This window comes from Blastocystis sp. subtype 4 (assembly GCF_000743755.1).
Source record: "Blastocystis sp. subtype 4 strain WR1 chromosome Unknown seqid_0171, whole genome shotgun sequence".
Classification (NCBI taxonomy): Eukaryota; class Bigyra; order Opalinata; family Blastocystidae; genus Blastocystis; species Blastocystis sp. subtype 4.
The window spans coordinates 20,996-43,108 of NW_014569376.1; the positions used below are offsets into that span (position 1 = coordinate 20,996).

At 39.0% G+C, this 22,113-nt stretch overlaps 10 protein-coding genes across 10 annotated transcripts; 5 read left to right on the forward strand and 5 right to left on the reverse strand.

The window, feature by feature from the left end:
* Positions 1 to 171: 171 nt before the first annotated feature.
* Positions 172 to 2,176, forward strand: JH06_3341 (hypothetical protein; the record flags this gene model as incomplete). Its single annotated transcript, XM_014671332.1, has 8 exons — positions 172 to 421; positions 458 to 1,102; positions 1,133 to 1,185; positions 1,220 to 1,396; positions 1,432 to 1,716; positions 1,795 to 1,866; positions 1,898 to 1,999; positions 2,024 to 2,176. The coding sequence occupies 8 exons, from the start codon at positions 172 to 174 to the stop codon at positions 2,174 to 2,176; spliced, it is 1,737 nt and encodes a 578-aa protein (XP_014526818.1).
* Positions 2,177 to 3,012: 836 nt separating this feature from the next.
* On the forward strand, positions 3,013 to 3,981 carry JH06_3342 (hypothetical protein; the record flags this gene model as incomplete). The annotated part of the gene is given in 3 exon segments (XM_014671333.1): positions 3,013 to 3,066; positions 3,086 to 3,179; positions 3,212 to 3,981. 3 exon segments carry the CDS (start codon positions 3,013 to 3,015, stop codon positions 3,979 to 3,981), a joined length of 918 nt encoding a protein of 305 aa, XP_014526819.1.
* A 920-nt stretch (positions 3,982 to 4,901) lies between these two features.
* Positions 4,902 to 5,794, forward strand: JH06_3343 (serine/threonine protein kinase; the record flags this gene model as incomplete). Its single annotated transcript, XM_014671334.1, has 6 exons — positions 4,902 to 4,976; positions 5,009 to 5,130; positions 5,161 to 5,359; positions 5,390 to 5,464; positions 5,495 to 5,644; positions 5,675 to 5,794. The coding sequence occupies 6 exons, from the start codon at positions 4,902 to 4,904 to the stop codon at positions 5,792 to 5,794; spliced, it is 741 nt and encodes a 246-aa protein (XP_014526820.1).
* Positions 5,795 to 7,163: 1,369 nt separating this feature from the next.
* On the forward strand, positions 7,164 to 9,049 carry JH06_3344 (tRNA-dihydrouridine synthase; the record flags this gene model as incomplete). Its single annotated transcript, XM_014671335.1, is given in 9 exon segments — positions 7,164 to 7,222; positions 7,252 to 7,289; positions 7,319 to 7,410; positions 7,441 to 7,689; positions 7,708 to 8,301; positions 8,337 to 8,428; positions 8,458 to 8,542; positions 8,573 to 8,672; positions 8,703 to 9,049. The coding sequence occupies 9 exon segments, from the start codon at positions 7,164 to 7,166 to the stop codon at positions 9,047 to 9,049; spliced, it is 1,656 nt and encodes a 551-aa protein (XP_014526821.1).
* A 7-nt stretch (positions 9,050 to 9,056) lies between these two features.
* JH06_3345 (nitroreductase) lies at positions 9,057 to 9,586 on the reverse strand (the record flags this gene model as incomplete). The annotated part of the gene is made up of 4 exons (XM_014671336.1): positions 9,057 to 9,223; positions 9,268 to 9,403; positions 9,433 to 9,522; positions 9,545 to 9,586. 4 exons carry the CDS (start codon positions 9,584 to 9,586, stop codon positions 9,057 to 9,059), a joined length of 435 nt encoding a protein of 144 aa, XP_014526822.1.
* A 491-nt stretch (positions 9,587 to 10,077) lies between these two features.
* On the reverse strand, positions 10,078 to 11,649 carry JH06_3346 (hypothetical protein; the record flags this gene model as incomplete). The annotated part of the gene is given in 12 exon segments (XM_014671337.1): positions 10,078 to 10,151; positions 10,182 to 10,246; positions 10,275 to 10,464; positions 10,496 to 10,637; positions 10,668 to 10,889; positions 10,919 to 11,019; positions 11,050 to 11,182; positions 11,213 to 11,269; positions 11,300 to 11,357; positions 11,380 to 11,453; positions 11,485 to 11,559; positions 11,578 to 11,649. The coding sequence occupies 12 exon segments, from the start codon at positions 11,647 to 11,649 to the stop codon at positions 10,078 to 10,080; spliced, it is 1,263 nt and encodes a 420-aa protein (XP_014526823.1).
* Positions 11,650 to 11,886: 237 nt separating this feature from the next.
* Positions 11,887 to 13,262, reverse strand: JH06_3347 (chaperone; the record flags this gene model as incomplete). The annotated part of the gene is made up of 2 exons (XM_014671338.1): positions 11,887 to 13,195; positions 13,222 to 13,262. The coding sequence occupies 2 exons, from the start codon at positions 13,260 to 13,262 to the stop codon at positions 11,887 to 11,889; spliced, it is 1,350 nt and encodes a 449-aa protein (XP_014526824.1).
* Positions 13,263 to 13,729: 467 nt separating this feature from the next.
* Positions 13,730 to 15,547, forward strand: JH06_3348 (methylcrotonoyl- carboxylase; the record flags this gene model as incomplete). The annotated part of the gene is made up of 6 exons (XM_014671339.1): positions 13,730 to 13,834; positions 13,865 to 13,931; positions 13,962 to 14,273; positions 14,305 to 14,426; positions 14,456 to 15,302; positions 15,333 to 15,547. 6 exons carry the CDS (start codon positions 13,730 to 13,732, stop codon positions 15,545 to 15,547), a joined length of 1,668 nt encoding a protein of 555 aa, XP_014526825.1.
* A 3,849-nt stretch (positions 15,548 to 19,396) lies between these two features.
* Positions 19,397 to 19,884, reverse strand: JH06_3349 (hypothetical protein; the record flags this gene model as incomplete). The annotated part of the gene is made up of 3 exons (XM_014671340.1): positions 19,397 to 19,543; positions 19,566 to 19,740; positions 19,772 to 19,884. The coding sequence occupies 3 exons, from the start codon at positions 19,882 to 19,884 to the stop codon at positions 19,397 to 19,399; spliced, it is 435 nt and encodes a 144-aa protein (XP_014526826.1).
* A 490-nt stretch (positions 19,885 to 20,374) lies between these two features.
* JH06_3350 (chaperone HSP70) lies at positions 20,375 to 21,973 on the reverse strand (the record flags this gene model as incomplete). The annotated part of the gene is made up of 1 exon (XM_014671341.1): positions 20,375 to 21,973. One exon carries the CDS (start codon positions 21,971 to 21,973, stop codon positions 20,375 to 20,377), a length of 1,599 nt encoding a protein of 532 aa, XP_014526827.1.
* Between the last annotated feature and the right edge of the window lie 140 nt (positions 21,974 to 22,113).

Genomic DNA, 22,113 nt, shown 5'->3' on the forward strand with positions numbered 1-22,113 from the left:
GATAGTGAAGACAACAGTAGTGATAGATACACATCCTCGTATCACGCGTTCAGCCCAAGCTACTGATGGTTCTCTCCATGCAGGATCTTGATCGTTTTTGTGAAGTAGAATTGATGTACATTATTTCTTTTTTGTTTATTGTTTATTAGAATCGAATACTAAGGTCAAAGAATGTTTGTGAAACGAGCTTTTTCCAGTCTTGCGATTGGAGTTGGTGGGATGAAGATGTTTTTTTCCAAGATTTACAACTTTAAAAGCAAGTATCCTGTTTTGTATAGCCATGTTCATCCAGACTATCAGAAATTGGTGGACAAGGACTGTGTAGACTCTGAAACAATTGTAAAGTGGATTTGTAACAAAGGACCGGATCATGTTTGGGAAAGTGATTTAGCTACACGTATTCGATATTTCAAACGTCGGGGTGATTGTATCCAAGATTATTTATGCTCATTTCTAGTTGTTTGTCTATTCTGTTGTGGGAAGAAGGTTTCTGTAACAAATAGCCTAGCAACACGATGCCCTGAGTATGCAAAAGAGTGGCTATATGAGAAGAATGATGGGCTGAAGCCGAGTGATGTTACATGTCATTCGTGTAAGGAGGTATGGTGGCAGTGTCCAAACCACCATGAGCACCAGTACATAATGACACCAAATGATCGAACACTCTATCATCAGGGCTGTCCCTTCTGTAGTCAAGCGTTAGTTACTAAAGAGCAGAGTCTGGCGCATCTTTTTCCTGATATTACATCCCAGTGGGATTACGAGAAGAATGGAAATCTAAAGCCTACTGATGTTCTTCCTTCATATACAGGGAAAGTGTGGTGGACATGTCCAACGGATCCCAGTCATCACTGGAAGTCCAGCGTCGTTTACCGGACCAAACATGGCCGAACTTGTCCCTTCTGTAAGAAGAAGGAGTTGATCGCAGATTCACTTGTTTCGTTAAACCCTGAATTAATGAAAGAATGGGATTTTGAAAAGAATCAAGGACTAAAACCTGACGAAATCAGTTCTCTCAGTTCCAAAATGATCTGGTGGAAATGTGAACATGGAGTTGAATGGAAAGAGAGTGTTATTTACCGTAAGCAGGGAATCGAATCCGGTATGATTCTTTGGGTTAATGTAAGAGTAGGTCGTCATCGATGTGAGAAGTGTCTAAAAAACCTTCAGGAAAAGAAAAGGCTTGTACAATAATGTTTCTGAAATGTTTGTTTGATAGGAAAGCGACAATAAGAAAGCCCGCGGATTGGGAGTTTCATTAATCATATTGGCGGGCTTGTCTTTGAGCTCACGTTTTCTTAAAACAAGAGGATTACGGAGTTGTCTCGTGATGAATCAAGAAGTGGTTATCAATGCTGAAGATGATAATCTTATTCGGGAGCCTATTAGCGCTTGTGTAGGGATGTGAATCAGGTCTCTCTAATCCTGTAGATTTCGGAGAGAAGAGATGCCTCTGAAGCAATGATAACAACCCCCATCCCCCAGACTAAGCGTTCCAGGATTCAAAATCCCTCTCCTACCAAGGTCTCAGACGACTTTAACTCAAAGTACTCTGGCTACCAATCCTTGGAAGGCTATTTGGATTTCCTCAAACGAACGGAACAATTTTCTCTGGTTAAACCGTTCATAGACAAACAGTTGCACATTAATAAAGGAATGAGAGCGATCCTAGTAGACTGGATGTGCGAACTGTGCAATAACTACTCCCTTCACAGAGTAACATTTCATTTAGCTGTGCTTTTTCTTGATCGTTATATGATGATTGTGGATCTTGGATCTTGAAGTGAGGTATAGAACCACACAATTCGAAGAAATGAGTTTCAGACAATAGGGGCTGTCTGTATTGTTATTGCAACAAAGCTTTGTGTTGGGAATGATGGGTTGAACTGAGTGATAGGAACCTGTTTCTGTGAACATGGATATGATTATTCAGGCAACGGGAAAGAGTTGTACCCGTGAGCAGTTAGTTACGATTGAGCATACTATCGTGAATGTGATTGTAGTAAAAGAGAGTGATATGTAGGAACTACAATGGCATCTCCTTTCTGGAACACTTGCTGATTGGACTCTGTATTTTGTGTGGCGGCTTCGTAGTGATGACCATCCGGTTCCATTTGACTTGTATTATCGCTGTATGGATTTGTGTGATCGCTTGCTTCTTGATGCTGATGTATGATCTTGCTTGTTTCATGATTGTAGTACTGCAAATACCGGCTACAGGAAATATCCCTTGCTGTTGTTTCAGCATTCTCCTGTGAGAATATGGAGTTGCGTATGAATGGAACAAGGAAATGATGGGTAGAATCTTCTCTTACTAGTCTAGTTGCTGAGTTTTCGTTGAATTCAGACTGCGTGAAATGGGTATTGTCTATCGGTCTGGCTGCTCCTTCTCATCCTCTATTGTTGTTACTAGACGGCAAAGACGGAGAGAAAACTCGGAATATGATTCAAAATAAGGTAATTAATACAGTTTGATCTTAATCATAGCATGATATGTTCATGGAGTTCAATTATGTTCAGCCCTACAACCAATTCTCTCTAACTCACTATTCTTCAACCGCCTCCAAATAGTGTTAAACTGCTTTTATGTACTATATACGTTGATGTTTGTTATTCATTTCTTGGTGGCAACTATCTTGTTGAGATATTCTATATAAATTGCCTTCAGCTCAACAGATATGAGTCTTGGACAACCAACTGATGACAATTCGGATGGATTGTGTATTTCTTCAAATAAAATGAATATCATCTTTAGTTCAGTTTGTCAAACCTAAATCCAGTATATCATCGCGATTGCAAGGGACAAAACCAACAACGAATCCTTCAGGATCAACATCTATTTTTTCGAATCTGTTCAATTCTGAAAAGTCGAATGTAAAAAGGAAATTTGGAATAGTTCACTTATCGGATGAAGATGTGAGGGAAGCTTTATAAGTTGTAATCGGATAGGAATCTGATGATGCTACAATCGAGGAGGATCCACTACCGGGAATGATTAGTGTTCTTGCAACAATGACCGAAGAGGATTTGGGTTATTTGCAAAAGAGTCTTGCAGTGGAAACAATTGTTTTTATTTAGTTCATAGAAACATCAACGTGTTGGTGACTTCCAAGTCGATATCCCCTCTGATTGGTCACCACAGCATATATCTGAGTTTTCACTTAATGCTCTTAAGTTGGGTAGGAGGTTCTGAGAGGTGTTTGATGATTAGGTATTCGAAAAACCGTATTTGGTTTGCAAGTGAAATATGTGATTCCTCGATCTATTACAAATAATCTTCGGAGAGCAATTCAAGCAGTTACTCATATTGCTTCTTCTGAAGAGTCCTCTCTTCATACATCCTCTTCTACGCTTCAGCCCAGTCAGTCGTCTTTTACAATGTCAGTAGATCCACAATCCCGACTCTCTACCTCGCAATTGTCCATTCCTCCCACACTTCAGCAGTCGCATCAATCACGAACAGAAGAACTTCAGAAGCTCACAGTGGAACATCTTCGTGAGTTATGTCGAAGTTATGGAGCGAAAACCTCAGGAAAGAAAATGGATTTGATTAGTCGCATTCTTCAAATGGAAGAAGCTGTCAAACAAGGCCTCACTGTACGAGAAGAGCTGAATTCGTCAATTCAACCTTCCCAATCAATTTTGTCTCCAACTCCAATTCGTTCTCGTCATATTTCTATGCCTTCTGCAATCGATGAAGATGAATCCCTTCTGCACCAACTTCGTCGAGAGGAGTTTAATAGGAATCATGCTGGTGCTGACTACTACCACACTCCTGATGGTCAGTATAATTTGAGTGTGGATGATCAGTCAACCTTTCTCACTGGAACAACACAAATCAATGCATCATTCTTCTCTCCCACTCTTTCTCGTGTACAAGGAACAGGAATTGGATCACGAAGTCAACTGAATGAGTCTGTATTGAGTTCATTGGAAACCTCTTCTGTTCTAGGTGAATTACCAATCTTAGGTACTGATTGATTCTCAATCATATTTCTAGATGCAAATCACAAGAAATGGAATCGTAGACGTCAATCAATCCTTCAAGGTATGTCATATGGAATGATTCTCACTAGTATCTGATACTGTCCATATCTCTCGACCTGTTACTCAGAGTTATTGGAATATCGCACATATCACTCGTATTCAACGTTTGTCTCTTCTTCACTGGATTCTTCCTTATCTGACGTCTTCATCTATTGACACTCTTTCTGCATCTCATCCATTTCTGAATCAACTTATCACCAATTGGACAATCATGAATGTATTTCACACTTCATCCATGCATCAATCATCTTCAACTTTTCATTCATTCTTCACTCATCTTCGATTTATAGGAGAAGGAGGTTATAAGGTAGTTTTTCAAACACAAACACCAAAAGGAGAAGAGGCTTTGAGCGTAATGAATCTTTCTCTGCTTCGTCGAAAACGTATTTCTTTTTGGATTCATTCATTTAAAGAATTGGATGTTGTTGCGAAACAGGATTTGTACTGTTCTTTGCTTCTGTCCTTATTGGTAACTCATCAAGTACTTCCCCTGTATACACAACTCTTTGGTGCCTTCACAACACTTTTCCCACCACCTATTCTCTCTTCAGCACCTCCCTCTGATGAGTATTTGTATCTTCGAATGGAATACAACAATTGTGGGGATCTGGAAACCTATTTGAAGCATGGTAGTGAAATCAACTCACAACTTATTCTCTCCTTCTTCTTCCAAATGGTTCTTAGCTTATATGTAGCCAATCGGGTGGTAATTGATAATCACGGGAATTGACATATAGTATGGGGTGGTTCATTATGATGTGAAACTGTTGAATTTCTTTCTAACCAAGAGTCCAGAAAGGAATTTGATATTTCAGTTTCCATGGGGAGATTATGAGCTTCCCTCTTACAATGGAATGAATTGGATTGTAAAACTAGGAGATTTTGGGACTACAGAAATTGGGATAGAGGGTAACATTAGTGTGGGTCAGGTAGAATGTGATTCTGTGTGAATCATTTCTAGTTTACGACATTTGAAAATACACCTCCAGAGTATCTTCTATGTGATTCCTGTACTCGTGGTGCTACTGCAGATGTGTGGAATCTGGGTCTGTCATTAGCACATCTACTAATTGAATCGGCTCCGTACGATTGAGGAACAAGCATAATGACTAGTTATGAAGAGGTGATGAAAGATTGTGTTTGCTCACAAGCATTCAGTCGATTGTGTCATTCTTACTGGAACAAATCATCGTTTCGTGTACTACGAGACGTATTGAAGGATGATGAATCGGACCTTCTGTGTCTCACTCTCTATCGACAATGTGTCTTGTGGTTTCGATTTGATTCAATTCCCCATGGGAATTCTTCACCTGTGAGAAAGTGTTGGTATTTTGATTCATAGCTATGGAACCGTCTCTATTCGATTCTTTCTGGACAGTCAACTCGTTCTCGTCATGAAGAATCGATTCGACAAAAAGTGAGGGTGATTGGGGAATGTGATGTCTAGTTTGAAGAGGATCAGTTACATTATTCGTGGTGGTTTGGAGATCATCCATTGATTATGAAGGCTCGGGAAAGAGGCGAAGCAATTCCTCATCTCCAAGAAGTCTTACGGAATCTGACGCAGTTCGATTGTACTCTTCGAATGTCATACGAAGTAGGTATTCCTGGTGGAGTTGATGAGTAGGATCTTCTCAAACATCCTGTTTTTGCACCACTACAGAAAAAATCGGCAAGAACTAGTGGAGATTCGGTTTATAGTATTGATGTGGAGAAGCTTCGTGGAATTATGAACCGTCAATTGTAGATTACCTTTTGTGTTGGTTGTTTGTTGGGATGTTCCAAACAAAGGGTCTGACAGATGAGCAGGTCCTCTGTCTTGAGCATGTCTTAGAGAAGGAGTATCGAACCATGCAAGAGAATCAAGTGGAAACCGATGAAGACAGCGGTGAATGGACTGTTGAGCGAGTGATTGTAGCGAAAGTGAATAGATGACTAGAATAGATAGTCCAAAGTGAAAACTTCGTCCAGTTGGTTCAACAACGAACTGAACGAATGAAGGTGAAGAAACGAAGAAAGAATAACGATTAGGTTGATATGAAGAAGTGTATCCAATATCTTGCGGATCCTGTAGTTGATAAATCCATTCCTTTCATATACTCGTCCATTGTGACGGTAATGATTGTTAGTGAGATTAAGGGTAGCGTTTTCCTCCAGTTATTGAGAGTAAACAGAATGGAAGATCAGTAAAACGTGTAATTCTAAAGAAAGCATCACTTGGTGAAGAAGATCCCTATTCCTTTCAAGATTGGGACTTAAAATCCCTGTTGTTGACAGGTGAAGTATGTCTAATTGGATCAACAATTTATTCATTTCTTATTAAAGTTGGATTCCAGAATTCATCACAATTAGGTTTGTGATTCTTCCTTCTCTACATCTAATTCTCCAATTCTCTATTCCAGTTCTTTGCAGACAGTTACACTTGGTCAGATTCAAACGATTGAATCTCTCTTGCTTTCATTCCTCACATCAATCAATAGCGCTTCTATTCAGACAATTTCAGATTGTTGTGCTGTTATACTTGCTCATCTTGTTCACTGTAGACTCTCTCTTCGTTTCTCCAGTTTCTCTTTGCTATCAAAGACTGCTTTGATGGAACAATTGAAGAAACGACACTCATTCCATTAGAAAAGGACTATTGGGTGCGATTTGCTGTATTATCGATTTGGAAAGATAATGGATAGATCAAGGATGGAAGTTTAGTTACAGAAGTAGTTCACTTACGAAAAGCGAAGCAAGGAAAAGAATTACTGGAAGTCGAAGGTGAGAAATATCGAGTGGTGAAATCTATTATAGTACTCTAGTAGTGGATTATCAAAGCATAGAGCAAAGTGACGATTGAGTTCTATCAAAGTGTATTTGATATTATTAACAAATTGATTCATGATGTGCTACTATTACTAGCCAATTGTAGGACAGTAAAATCTGCACAGGAATCCATTGTTTGTTCTTAAGTCATTCTTATGAGTGCTCCACTTTCTCTGTACTCTTTATGTTGACGAGAATGACCGATAGAGAAGGGAAGGATGGAGAAAGCTCTTCAATTCCTTTGTGTGACTATGGATTGTGAATTAGTGATTAGAAAGGAAGGGAATAGTGTTCAGCAAAAACAAAAGATGGTAATAAAGGAGTATTGTGACGATCCTGTATATAGTACTGTAGGAATTCGAAGAGAGTAAGGATAGAGTTGGATCTTGATTCTAGATATATTGCAGAGACAAATAATAAAGATTCACCAACCAGTACTTTGAATGTTGATATTTCAATGTAGGTGATCAAACAAACGTTGGGGCAAAATCACACAACACAAAACGATCCAAAACGGAAGTTGGATTAAAGGAACGACATGAATATGATACTCTGGTTGATGTAGTTGCATTCCTTCATTGGTAGTGCCGGTTTACTGCATTGGAACAGTCATGTCCATTTGGATCCAGCTGTAAGTATGAGCACGACGTTGCAGCATTCTTTAAACGGAAGGAAGCAGATATCGGAGATATGTGTCCTATCTGGAAGGAACATGGGTACTGTCCAGCAGGATTGAATTGTCGTTGGGCCTTGTCACATACAAACAGTCACAACTATCGATTGATAGTGAAACCTGAAACCGAACAGCATCCCATTGTTGAAGTGACAACAAAGGTTAACTTTCATTTGTAGTTGAACAGAGGGAATGAAATTGCAGCAGCTATTCGCAAAAAGACTTATCACTTCGAATATGCTTCTTGGGTGGATGAATTGAAAACCAATCCTCATCCGATTGGAGCTCTTGCGGACTCTGAAATTCATAAGCTGGATTTTCATGGGAAGGTGTACATCGCACCATTAACGACAGTTGGAAACCTTCCTTTTCGACGAATTTGTGTAGATTTTGGTGCTGACATTACATGTTCCGAAATGGTGATGTGCAGTAATCTTCTCAAATCACAATCTTCAGAATGGGCCTTATTACGTCGGCACCCATCAGAAAAGTGTTTTGGAGTTCAGTTAGCAACAGGCCGAGTGGAAGATGCCTGTGCTGTATGTGAGATGATTCGCCGAGATCTGAATGTTGACTTTGTTGACTTCAACACAGGCTGTCCGATTGATAGTATTGGAAGAACCGGAGCAGGAGCCGGATTATTGATGAAAGTGGGAAGAATGAAACGGATTGTAGGAGGCATGCTAAGCAGTCTGGATCGTATTCCTCTACTCGTAAAGACACGAACCGGAGATCATGAGAATACTACTCATCGATTGATTCCTCAACTCCAGGTACGTTTATAGTCTGTTGCTGTAAATATTTTCAGGCGATTCGTGGGCGTACAGGTGCTCGTGTGGAAGGAGTGATCATTCACGGAAGAACGAGGCAGAGTCGTTATACAAAAACAGCTGATTGGGAGTAGAGTCAATGAAGAGAGTAATATGAAGATATGTCAAACGATGTGCATTGAGTGAAGATCCTTCTCTTCCTGGAATGACATTCATTGGAAATGGAGACGTATTTGATTATCAAGTTGATTTCGAGATTTGTAGTCACATATAGTCCTACCAACATCACTTAGAAGACGGCATTTTGGATGGAATTATGATTGGTCGAGGAGCATTAACCAAACCGTGGATTTGTACAGAAATCAAGGAGAAACGTGGAATTGTGATATACTCATAACTCACAGGAATTTGGGATATTTCGGCACCAGAGCGTCTTGATATGATTCATACTTTCGTAAACTATGGTCTCGAACACTGGGGATCAGACGCTCAAGGAGTCGATCGGACACGACGATTTCTCTTGGAATGGCTCTCCTTTCTTTGTCGATATGTACCAGTAGGAATCCTCGAACGACCTCAGACGATTAATCAACGTCCTTGTCACTATGTTGGTCGATCAGAGTTGGAAACGTTGCTTGGGAGCCGGAATCCAAAGGATTGGATTCACATTTCCGAGATGTTTCTCGGTCCTGTCGACTCTGGCTTCATGTTTATTCCAAAGCATCGGAGTAATGCTTATACAGAACAGTAATCCTTGTTTAGGAAGAAACACAAAACTTGTACAAAGTAAATGTATCAGAAACCTCCTTTCGTGTGCGTTCATGACGAGGATTTGCAGTACTGTAACCACATGGAAGAATGCCAACTGGACGCAGATGTGATGGGATCTGAAGAATGGATGATACTTCACTCTCACTAAAACTGCCTACCCAGCAAGATTCTAGCTATTAGAGTGTATTTATCACTTACTTAATCCCTCTTCTTGACATGCCAAAACAGCATATGTCTGAGCGATGGTTGCATCTTGAAGAGCATATAACTCGAGACCTCGACGTCCATAGAAATGATCTTTACACTCACAACAGAAAACGAAGAGAAGAGGGGCCTAGAATGAAGAAGAGAGTAAACAATCACCTGTTGGACCCATCCTTGTCCCGAAGCCTTGCAAATTGCTTCAATTTTTGATCGGTTTGTTACAGCGTAGATATAATATGCCTTCAATAACTATGATAATCTGAACACCTACTTGTTGGTTTCCAGCATTCGGACAGAGAATAATCTTTTCCATGATTCGATTTATCTTATCAATCTCAACAGGAGTACTATCAAACCTAGACCTAATACTCGAAATGTATTCCAACGATCTGATACTACGGCGTTCATGTATAAGGTCTGTAAATGATTTACTCATAATTGTAAAAGTGTTTGAGAAAAGGAATACAAAACAATTCTTCGGGAGTTTCTTTTATGAATTGAGCCATTATTCTGTATTCCTGTAAACTTGTAATATACTTGCCATTATTACTAATTATTGTGGACAATCCTTTCACTGAATGTATTGACTTCATTTTTTGTTTGAATATAATAATTGTTCTTACAAATAGAACTACAAAACAAATGGTGTTGATATGTTGGTTTCCAGATTGTTAGAGGTGATGTCGCATCTACGGCAAGAGCTATTCACTCTTCACGAAACAAATTGATCCTTTATTCGCATAATCCAATGAATAGTATGCAAGGGTGATTATGATTCGCAAGAAACATGGGACACTAAATGAACTACTTTGAACCCGACTCCCGTTCAGACGATAGAGCATGCATATACAGTCGCTCTGCGATATTTTGCCATTTGGCTACAACTCAATCCATTCTCCAGACTAAACCTGCTAATGCTTTGGCCTTCTCCAACTCATCCTCTTTGGCTTCCTTTGTATGCTTCGTTTCCTCACTACACTGAATGCACCATTCATCCATACACTTCCATTAACGAAGCAGTTGTTGGAATGGTTGTTGGAATAGTAGACTGAGTGTTTCCACCCACAAAGTGAACAGTCTCGATAGGATCCGAAGCAGTCATATCAGCGAGTGTAAGAACTGGTTCAAATGCCATCATATCAGATGTTTTATACTTCTTCAAGCTCTTAACTGGATACATCACATTCTCATCTTCACATCACAGATTCTATGGTACTCCTACTTTCAAACAAAAGTGTTGGATATGGAATAACATCGATAAAAATAATCCGTTTTTCATCTGTTCCTTCCTTCGGACTCATCTTTGATGAAGCATTATTCCCCTTATATTCCCGGAGAACTTGCATACTTTGACAATCCCAAACCTATTTCAAACAGAAAAGAAACAGAAATACAAAGATACGACCATCTTCACCTCCACTTACAATCTTGCTATCATCACCTGAAATGGCTATGCATGTCGTAGCTCCCGTATGAGCCGCAACAAAGGACACACCATTATTTCCTTCCCCTCCAGCTAATACACTTGCTTCCAGAGAATGCGTTAAATCAATGAGGAAGATAGAGCCATCTCCAGAACCTGCATAACATTGATGTTCAGTATGAGAAAGGGTTAACTAAAATGATACAATGACATGACACATACACAATGAATAACGGATGGAGTCGAAATTGTGCTCAGAAGACGATGACTGAATAAGTCCCAAATTCGAATCGTCTTGTCTGCACTGCTTGAGAGCAAATACACTGAGATTTAAGAACATCGCAAATTCCTACTCCCAGAACGAATAGCAAGATCAGTGATGGAAAGAGAATGCTCACTCACTGTCCAAAGAGGTTTTATGGCGCAATTAACATCATCGAGGCCACCAATAATCTCAGCAAGGTTCCATTGCCGAATCAGACCGTCCTACTTATCAATAGAGAGAAACGAGCGAACATCTCCTCCAGTAACGATGGAACTCATGTCAGGAAGACAGCGAATGACAGATAGAGCCTAAAAATCAGTCAGTTCTATTGCTAATACCTTGTAATGGGCATCGATAACACGTAACAAGTCGCCTGAACTCAAATACCAAATGTACCTATATAATATGAAAGAATTACTTATAATACAATTTTCCAGAAGCACTACCACCAAATAAGTATGTATTATCAAAAGATGGACAAAGACAAGTCATCTGGACTTAAAACCGATCATCAATCTTCTACCTTCTCAGCAACCGCATTTCGGAAAATAGGAGCCGCTTTTCCATACTTCCAAGTATTGATATACGGTTTTGGTGTCTAAACATCATTTCGGACACAAGAAGGAGACTTGAACTGAATATATACTCTGAGGATATAAACCGTAGTCATCACATCGATTAACAGCATTCACCAAAGCACATCCTATGAATCAATTCCTGTATCAAAGTCAACCATTCTTCGAACTCACATTCTCCTTAAACTCAAAGATATTGGTACATGAATGGATATCCCATATGTTGATTGTATTTTCTTTTAGAGAAGTAGATACAACAACTTCCTTATACATCAGAGCCTTCTGTGTCGTCTTCAACTTAGTGACAAAAAAGAGCCAATTTCATGGCGTAATTCTAGGCAACAAACAATTCACAATACGCAATGTTCTTCAATTAATACATCATTACTGTTCTCATCTATAACTTGTACAGTAAGTTCACCTTCTAAATTAATCTTATAGTTGAAAATCAACTTATGGGCCTCTCCAATCAAATCATCATTATTCACCTCAATTGTAGTCAATAACTTTCGACTAGATTCTCCCTCATCATGGCCCTCAAATATTGGAGCAGCAAAATACCCAACATTTCTATCACTCAAGAAGAATGTATGATGACCCTCCGTAGGGAAATAAACATTACGAGGAATAATCGTTTCATAACAACCCGTACGAGTCTCTACACTAATTGTAGATGCAGTTCGGTCTTTGATATTTCCATCATTCATATTCTGTTTGCAAAATAGTGAAGCTCCGATAGCCACACATTCATCTGGATTTATGTCATCAGAGATAACATTATCAAAGACCTCAGCTAATAGCCTCATTACCATGGGAATTCTACTAGATCCTCCCACTAAAACAACAGCATCAAAATCAGAAGTCGTAAGACCGCAATTGTCAATACATCGCTTTGTGATGGAGATTGTACTATCAATATCGTTCTTAATTATCTGCTCTAACTCCTCACGTGTTATCTTATATTCCCACATCTCCTCTGGGTCCATATCGAAATCATCAATCTTCAACACGTTCTTCAGTGTACTGAAATAGGGCTCCAAATCTACTTCTGTGCATTCCATACTCTGTTCTGATAGTGTTTCTTTGGCTTCTTTGCAAATGTCCATCAATTTGAACTTCGCTTTCAAATAGCCTTCATCACCTTTCCTTTCCAGATCTTCGGGCATAAGTTCATCATTTCCTGTATCATTAGCGTATGAATTTGCGATATACAGGGCAAGGTTACGATCAAAATTCTCTCCTCCAATTGCTATATCTCCGTCCTTACATAAGAAATTAAACGATTTGCCATCCTCCACTGTCACAATGGATACATCAAAAGTACCACCTCCCAAATCATAGATTAGAATGTGACCATCCTTGCTTGTGTTTTGAACTCCATAGGCAATTGCAGCTGCTGTAGGCTCGTTCAGAATACGAATTGGAACTGTGATCCCAGCCTTTATCGCAGCATCTCGAGTCAAGGCTCGCTGAGCTAAAGTATAGGTAGCAGGAACTGTGATTGTGACGCTACCGATAGGACGTCCGTCGATCTTGGCCAAAGCATGAGAATACATCTCCTTTATTAAATACATGCTGATCTCCTCTGGCATTACGATTCGATTCAACGAAGGGATAAAAAATCCAGCATTTCCATCATCACCCTTCACCACCTTCGCCCTACAGTAATTCTTCATTAAGGATACATGAGAAGAATCATAGGCCATTCCAAAAATACGTTTTGCATTTGTAACAACATTTCCTTTGGTAATCTCCCTAGGTTTCAATCCTGCTTTCCCGACAGTGATAGTTCCATCACTGTTGAAGCAGACAATAGAACGAAGGAGTCTATCGCCATTATCATATGAAATAACACTCGTTCTGTTGTTGGGTTCTAAGACACAAGCACAACAGTTGGTTGTCCCAAGGTCTATTCCAATATAATAAGTGTCCGAACTCATTCTATAATTGATTAACTGTTTTTCAATCTGAATTCATTTGATTCCCGCGGTATTCACACTTATCAGAGTACAGTATTTCTTTCCACACTCTCAAATTACCATGATACAGTCATTAGTAAAAATACCAAAAAGGGAAATCCTTGAGATAATCAGTACTTGCTGCTAGTCATATTATCAAATCTATTGAATTCTTTTTTTTTGGTGATAAGATCAATAGAAGTATATTATTGATTTGTCATAATTCCGTTCTCACATGCTACGAGTGGTCAAATCAGTTAGAAAAGTGGGTTTCTCTGCTGTTCGATTCGTTTCTACGGTTTTACCAAGTCATGTGAACCTCTTTTCGGAAGAGTACAAAGTACAGTTTGAATATTCTCCTCTACACTAGGAAAATCAACGGTATAACACCCAGTTAGAAAATGACTATCTTGATCATCTCAAGAGGGCTACAGCAGGTAAAACAATTGGAAGTGAATTAAGGATAGGTGGAGATACCAAATCCATAGCAAGACATCTGAAACGGAACAAGATGCTTCCTCGACAGAGAATTGGATGTATTTTAGACATGGGATCACCCTTTTTGGAGTTGTCTCCTCTTGCTGGAGAAGAGCTATATGAAGAAGAGGTTCCAAGTGGCGGGATTGTGACAGGAATTGGACGAATACATGGTCATCAGTGTATGATCATTGCAAATGATGCCACAGTAAAAGGCGGTACGTATTATCCCATTACAGTAAAGAAGCATCTTCGAGCTCAGGAAATTGCCGAACAGAATCACCTTCCCTGTATTTACATGGGTATGATACAACCGCTGAGAATTCCGTATAGTTGATTCTGGAGGTGCCAATCTTCCGAAGCAAGCAGATGTGTTTCCTGATCGAGATCATTTTGGTCGTATTTTCTATAATCAAGCCAACATGTCTGCAAAGAAGATCCCTCAAATCTCTATCGTACTTCTTTATATTTTCTGTTACTGTAGGTGTTTGGAAGTTGTACTGCTGGAGGTGCTTATGTTCCCTGTATGTCCGATCAGTCTATCATAGTTCGGGGAAATGGAACTATTTTCCTAGGAGGTCCCCCCTTGGTGAAAGCAGCTACAGGAGAGGTTATTAGTGCACAAGAACTAGGCGGATCCGAAGTACATTCTCGATTGAGTGGTGTGACCGATTATCTGGCTGATAATGAGAAAGAAGCATGTGAAATGGCGCGAAATATGATTCAGTATATGAATTTGGGTGAGGATTCGCCAGTGAATTTCATGGACTCTGAAGCTCCTTTGTATGATAGTAGTGAGATCGCAGGAATTATTTCCCATGATCCGAAAAAGAGTTTTGATGTTCGGGAGATCATTGCTCGAGTGGTTGATGGTTCTCGTTTCTTGGAATTTAAGAAGGAATATGGAACTACGATGGTGACTGGATTCGCATCTCTTTTTGGAATTCCAATTGGGATTGTTGCAAACAATGGAATTCTGTTTTCAGAATCGACTTTGAAGGCAGTTCACTTCATCGAAATTTGTTCACAAAGGAAGATCCCCCTTCTGTTCCTCCAAAATATCACCGGTTTTATGATTGGTTCTGAGTACGAAAGACAGGGAATTGCTAAGCATGGAGCAAAACTTGTAACTGCAGTTTCAACCACGAAATGTCCGAAAGTTACACTTATAATTGGTGGAAGTTATGGAGCTGGCAATTATGGAATGGCAGGAAGAGCCTTCTCTCCGCGGTTCTTGTATATGTTACCAAACAGCCATATTTCTGTGATGGGCGGAATTCAGGCAGCAACGGTACTTAGTACAGTAAAACGAGACGGTATTGAAAAGAAAGGTAGGCATTGTTGAAAGAGATGAGAAGTAGGTGGCACATGGAGTAAAGAGGAAGAAGAAGCCTTTAAGAAGCCAATTCTCGAGAAGTATGAGCATGAGAGTAGTTATCTGTACAGTACTGCTCGTTTGTGGGATGATGGTGTGATTCCTTACAGGGATATACGGAAAGTGTTAGGGTTGAGTATGAGTTCGTGTATCCAACACTCGATAATCGAAGATACAACCTTTGGACTCTTTCGAATGTGATTTGGGTGGTGTGTTTATTAAACAAGAACACGAAATACACTTATCCTCGTTGCTTCATCTACTCATTACTAATTATCTTGCTTTCTCACTGAACGACGACCATGACGACGACTGGACTTCATTACACGAGTGGTGAATGCAGGTTCTTCTTCATCAATCATAAAACTCTCTTCTTGAACTCCTGGTGAATGAATTAAGCTACTTTCATCTGTTGCTACTTCTGAGTGATAAATTGATTCTTCAGGAGTCTTCGCTACTTTGTCAATCAAATTCTTCTTCTCAGCCAAACTATCTATCACTCTTCCATCATTCGACAAACTTTGCTTTCACAGGAGCTGAACGATGCCTACAAGAAACTCCAAAAACAATGAGAAGGACTACGATCACTCCAAGAGCGATAATCAAAGCGTTTATAGATACTGTGATCTTGCGAGAACCAGTCTCGCGAAGAGATTTGTTCTTACGTCGACGATCCTGAGCTTCGTTCAATTTAGGCTTAACAATCTTCTTAACAGATTTAGAAGGAGTTTCAGATCCTTTGGCCTGTTCTTTCTTTGCGGTTTCAATTCTGGACTTAACTTCCTTGTCAACCTTCATATCCTTAGAAGTCTCTCCTTCATTCTCATCATTCATAGGAGGCTTCTCATCATCACCCATTTCATCACCATTATCACTATCATCATTCATTGTCTTATCATTCTTAGAAGACTTATCATCTCCATCATCACCATCATCATCACCATCCTCTCCATCATCATTCATTGTCTTCTTATCCTTCTTAGAAGACTTATCATCATCATCACCATCATCTCCATCATCACCATTATCATTCATTGTCTTCTTATCCTTCTTAGAAGATTTATCATCTCCATCATCATCACCATCATCACTATCATCATTCATTGTCTTATCATTCTTAGAAGACTTATCATCATCATCACCATCATCATCATCTCCATTATCATTCATTGTCTTCTTACCCTTCTTAGATTTATCATCATCATCACCATCATCTCCATCATCTCCATCATCTCCATCATCATTCATTGTCTTCTTATCCTTCTTAAAAGATTTATCATCATCACCATCATCACCATCATCTCCATCATCACTATCATCATTCATTGTCTTATCATTCTTAGAAGACTTATCATCATCATCACCACTATCATCATTCATTGTCTTCTTACCCTTCTTAGAAGACTTATCATCATCATCTCCATCCTCACCATCCTCACCATCCTCACCATCATCATTCATTGTCTTCTTATCATTCTTAGAAGATTTATCATCTCCATCATCATCATCCTCACTATCATCATTCATTGTCTTCTTACCCTTCTTAGAAGATTTATCATCATCATCATCACCATCATCTCCATCATCATTCATTGTCTTCTTATCCTTCTTAGAAGACTTATCATCATCATCACCATCATCACCATCATCTCCATCATCACCATTATCACCATCATCACTATCATCATTCATTGTCTTATCATTCTTAGAAGACTTATCATCTCCATCATCACCATCATCATTCATTGTCTTCTTATCCTTCTTAGAAGACTTATCATCATCATCTCCATCATCATCACCATCATCTCCATCATCACCATCCTCACCATCATCATTCATTGTCTTATCATTCTTAGAAGACTTATCATCATCATCACCATCATCATCATCTCCATTATCATTCATTGTCTTCTTACCCTTCTTAGATCATCACCATCATCTCCATTATCATTCATTGTCTTCTTATCCTTCTTAGAAGACTTATCATCATCATCACCATCATCTCCATCATCACTATCATCATTCATTGTCTTCTTATCATTCTTAGAAGATTTATCATCTCCATCATCTCCATTATTACCATCATCACCATCATCTCCATCATCACCATTATCACCATCATCATTCATTGTCTTATCATTCTTAGAAGACTTATCATCATCATCATCACCATCATCATCACCATCATCTCCATCATCATTCATTGTCTTCTTATCCTTCTTAGAAGATTTATCATCATTCATGGGAGGCTTCTCATCATCACCCATTTCATCACCATTATCACCATCATCTCCATCATCATCACCATCATCATCATTTCTTGCCTTCTTATCCTTCTTAGAAGATTTATCATCTCCATCATCATCACCATCATCATCATCATCACCATTATCATTCATTGTCTTCTTATCCTTCTTAGAAGACTTCTTATCGTCATCTCCACCATCATCACCATCATTTCCATCATCATTTCTTGCCTTCTTTCCCTTCTTAGAAGATTTATCATCATCATCATCACCCATTTCATCACCATTATCTCCATTATCACCATCATCATTCATTGCCTTCTTATCCTTCTTAGAAGACTTCTTATCGTCATCTCCACCATCATCATCATCACCATCATCATCATTCATTGTCTTCTTTCCCTTCTTAGATTTATCCTCTCCATCATCATCATTCATTGTCTTCTTTCCCTTCTTAGAAGATTTATCATCATCACCATCATCATTTCTTGTCTTCTTACCATTCATGGGAGGCTTCTCATTATCACCCACTTCATCACCACCATCATCATCATCTCCATCATCACCATCATCATTCCTTATCTTCTTACCATTCATGGGAGGCTTCTCATCATCATTCCCATCCTCCCCTTTACCCTTCTTGGTTTTATTAACCATTGTACTCTTCTCAACTACAACCTTACCCTCTTCGTTCCCAATCTTCTTAGAATGTACCTTAACCTCATTTTCTTCATTGTTAGTCACTTTCTGCATTACCACAGATGATCCTTCCATTGACTCATTGAGAGATTCTTCTTCTTCAGCCTGCTCGTTATTATCTTTCTTTGAGCCAGCTTCTCTCTTATTAATCTTTTTCGATGCAGACTTCGATAACATACTAATCTCAGGCTCAGTTTCTGTACTCTCAGTAGATATCTTCTTTTCCTCGCCTGAATGTTATATCAACATATCGAACAAACTCTTTTGCAATAACGACACTTTCTCCTTAGCTGAAATCAAAGAAGGAGTCTGAACGCCCTTCCTTTTGGTACTATGCTTTCCTTTTACACTACGAACTACATAACGTGAGGAGTGAACGATGAAAAAACACTACTTACGATTCCGAGAACTCTGAGACACAACCGAAGAAAACTAACAATAATTATATAGAATCAAACAAACTGAATCAAAGCTCTTGGTTTCTAGTGCATCGCAACAGCAAAGAATTGCAGAACCTACATTTATACGACACCTTATATATATACAGAATAGTAAAAACAAAATCTTCTTCATTCCCCAATAAATGAATACTAAATTCTTCGATTTGGTTAATGCCCAATTCTTGGGAATTGAGTGGTAAAAACCGCGGGAATCGAAACTAGCCGATTGCAAACAAACAGTTCACTCTACTTTTTCTTAGTAATATGCGGAGGCCTCTGAGGAATAAAATCAACATCTTTTGTATTTACTTATCATTATTAACTAAACAAATACTTACCAACAATCCGGTTACACAATCGAAGTGTCCCCTGATGATTGAGATACTTAAAACCAGTAACCTTCTGATTCCAAGAAATGTCAGAATACTTTGCCTTCACCGCTTTGATGTGATCTTTAAACCCATCAAATCCCTGATGAACTCCTATCACTATGCATAAACCCAAACATGCTCCAATACAGTATTTGTTAGCACTAACCAGTTCCCCTCCTTCTAAATACATTACCCGCATCAAACAATTATCAACAAGAATTCTTCCAACAACAATCCCATTCAAGGAGTCAAATGGAGTTGATTTGGAAAAGAGAAAGATATCCTATCATCAAATCACAATTCAATTGATACAGCACTGTCCTGATGTCGTGGCACTCCTATATCGTATCGAGTACGTAAGAAACGATCAAACTCGGAGAGACTTAACCTTGTGATGGATTCAGTGATATTTACATCTCTTACTGTCATAGCGATCTCATTCTACCAATCAGCAAGTCCATACACAAATCACAATATCACTCAGACGCGGACGTGCCTGCAATGCTCTCTCAACCAAATAGAATAAATTCGACCCAAATAATATGTCACTGTTCACGTAACCCACATAATAACTATCAAATAACAAACGTGTCACTTCTAAAATGTTACGAATGAACGGAAGATTATAAATATTCACTCTATTAGATAACTACTCAAATGCTTGATTACGCTGTTTCTGTTACTACTGTATGCCCAAGAGATGTGGCATATGATACAATGGATTCTGTTGATGTAAACACAACCGTATGGGTTTTGTATCTCTCAGCATACTGTGCTAGCATATATAATGTATTGGAAACAGCCACAGTAACTGTATCCTATGCATTAACTAGAATGACAAATTGAACATTCTTTGAATCAACGGTCACTGCAAATACTACAAGGAGCTTCTCACCATCAGGATTGTAGTTGTATATAGATTGCTTTGATACATTAAAAAAGGGACTCGATATAACAGCATCATTTGGGACTGCCTTTTCCTTAGATCCACGAGAAAATGGGATTTCATGCCTATAAACACTCATAGTTGCATAATTCCCTTCTTCTCTTGGGATCTCCTGTTTTCCTTTTCCATTTGATAGCAACTTACAGTTCCACATAACAGAGTCGTTGATGTTATCTATCTGATTGTTACTAGGGAAAGCGGAGGATCACATTAGAAACGAAATGTATTGCTAGTAAATATACAGCAATAACTAAGAATGGTTCGAGTCTCATCGATACCGTAACTCTTCAAAACATCGAAACAAAAGTGAACATCAACAAACAAAACTAATCCGTATGTATAATTGTATCCTCCTGAAGAACTCTACCAGTATTAAACTCTTCAACTTTGTAATGAAGTATTCCATCCTCTCGAATCTCAAAAGTATAACGGACAATAACAGGATCGTCTTGAATTGTCACATTATCACAAGCAAAAAACTTCAACATCTTCATCGTCTTGGGGTCCCTCAAATCTCCTTCAAAAATGTTGTCACAAAAGTAACCTTCATATATGCTCGTAATAGCATAATCCTTCACACCAGTTGCAGGAATCATGGATCCCCTCTCAATAATCGGATCATATACATTCTCTCCTCGATTACAAGTCATTGTACACACATCCCACTTTACTGGCTCTTCAATCGTGATGTCCCTTAAAATCTTATGATAAGCATACAATGCTGCACCTGATGAAACTACCGTATCAGGATTCACTTCCTGAGAACATCGAGAAACTCCAAACTTCTTCTCCAGACAATCATGAACCAATCGTAGTCGACTGGATCCTCCAACCAATAGAACTTTGTCCACATCATCTAGCGTATAATATGACTCGCTTATACATCGCTCTAAGATCTGAATGGTGGTCTCAATATAACCATGAATCATATCATTCAGTATCTTGAGAGTTAGTGTATAACCATTTTCCACCATTTCAATAGGATCCTCTATCACCATCTGATACTCTTGCATCAAGAACCTGATGTAAGAATCAATATCAATCGTAGTCTCATCAGTTGAAACTAGCTCTTCTTTTGCTAAACGACAGTTCTCGGATAAATTGAACAACAAGCGATTGTAGCGAAGAAGGTTTGTTAATCGATCTTCCTCATTCAACAAATCATCTCCTTCTGCTTCCTGGTATGAACTACGAACATAACGCACAATGTCATCATCAAAGAGTTGACCTCCAATTGTTGGGTCTCCTCCCCAATTCAGAATCTTAAGAAGGTTTCCATTTTGGACCTGGATAAGAGAAACATCCAAAGTGCCACCACCCAGATCATACACTGCATATAAACCATCTTGATCCGTATTATGACATCCATATGCTATAGCTGCAGCGCACGGTTCATTCAGCATTCTCACTTCACAATCAACAACAGAAGCGTCAATAGCACGCTTTATCGCCACACGCTCTTCATTTTTATACATTGCAGGACAAGTAATTGCCACACACGCAATCTTGTCTTCAGTTTGCTTTCTTACCATATTCCACAACGTATTGATGATTTCCGCATAAATCTCTTCAGGATAAACTTTACGACCCAATACTGGAATCCAAAAGGCTGCATATCCATTATCACCTTCTACCACTTTTGCCTTGCAAGAAGCCATTGCAGTCTTTACTCTTGGATCTGAAAACTTCAGTCCAATGATCCTCTTTGCATTCATTACCACATTGCCAGTATTGATTGCTGCTATGTCTTTCACAGCAGGATATCCAACAACCCTCTTTCCTCCCTCTTTGAAACATACAGCGGACCTAATAACACGTTTTCCTAGCTCATCTTCTACCACCTTCACAGAGCCGTTTGGATACAAGATACTGACACAACTATTGGTTGTACCAATATCCATACCAACATATACGTTATGTGCCATCTTTTTGGACTCAAGTCCAACTCAGTTTAAGTTGCTTTCATCAAACACTTTCATAAACGACTTCATTCAACACGAATCTTATCTACATCAAATCGGACCTTGATATTCATTGCAGCCAATTCATTCACTAAATAGCGGGT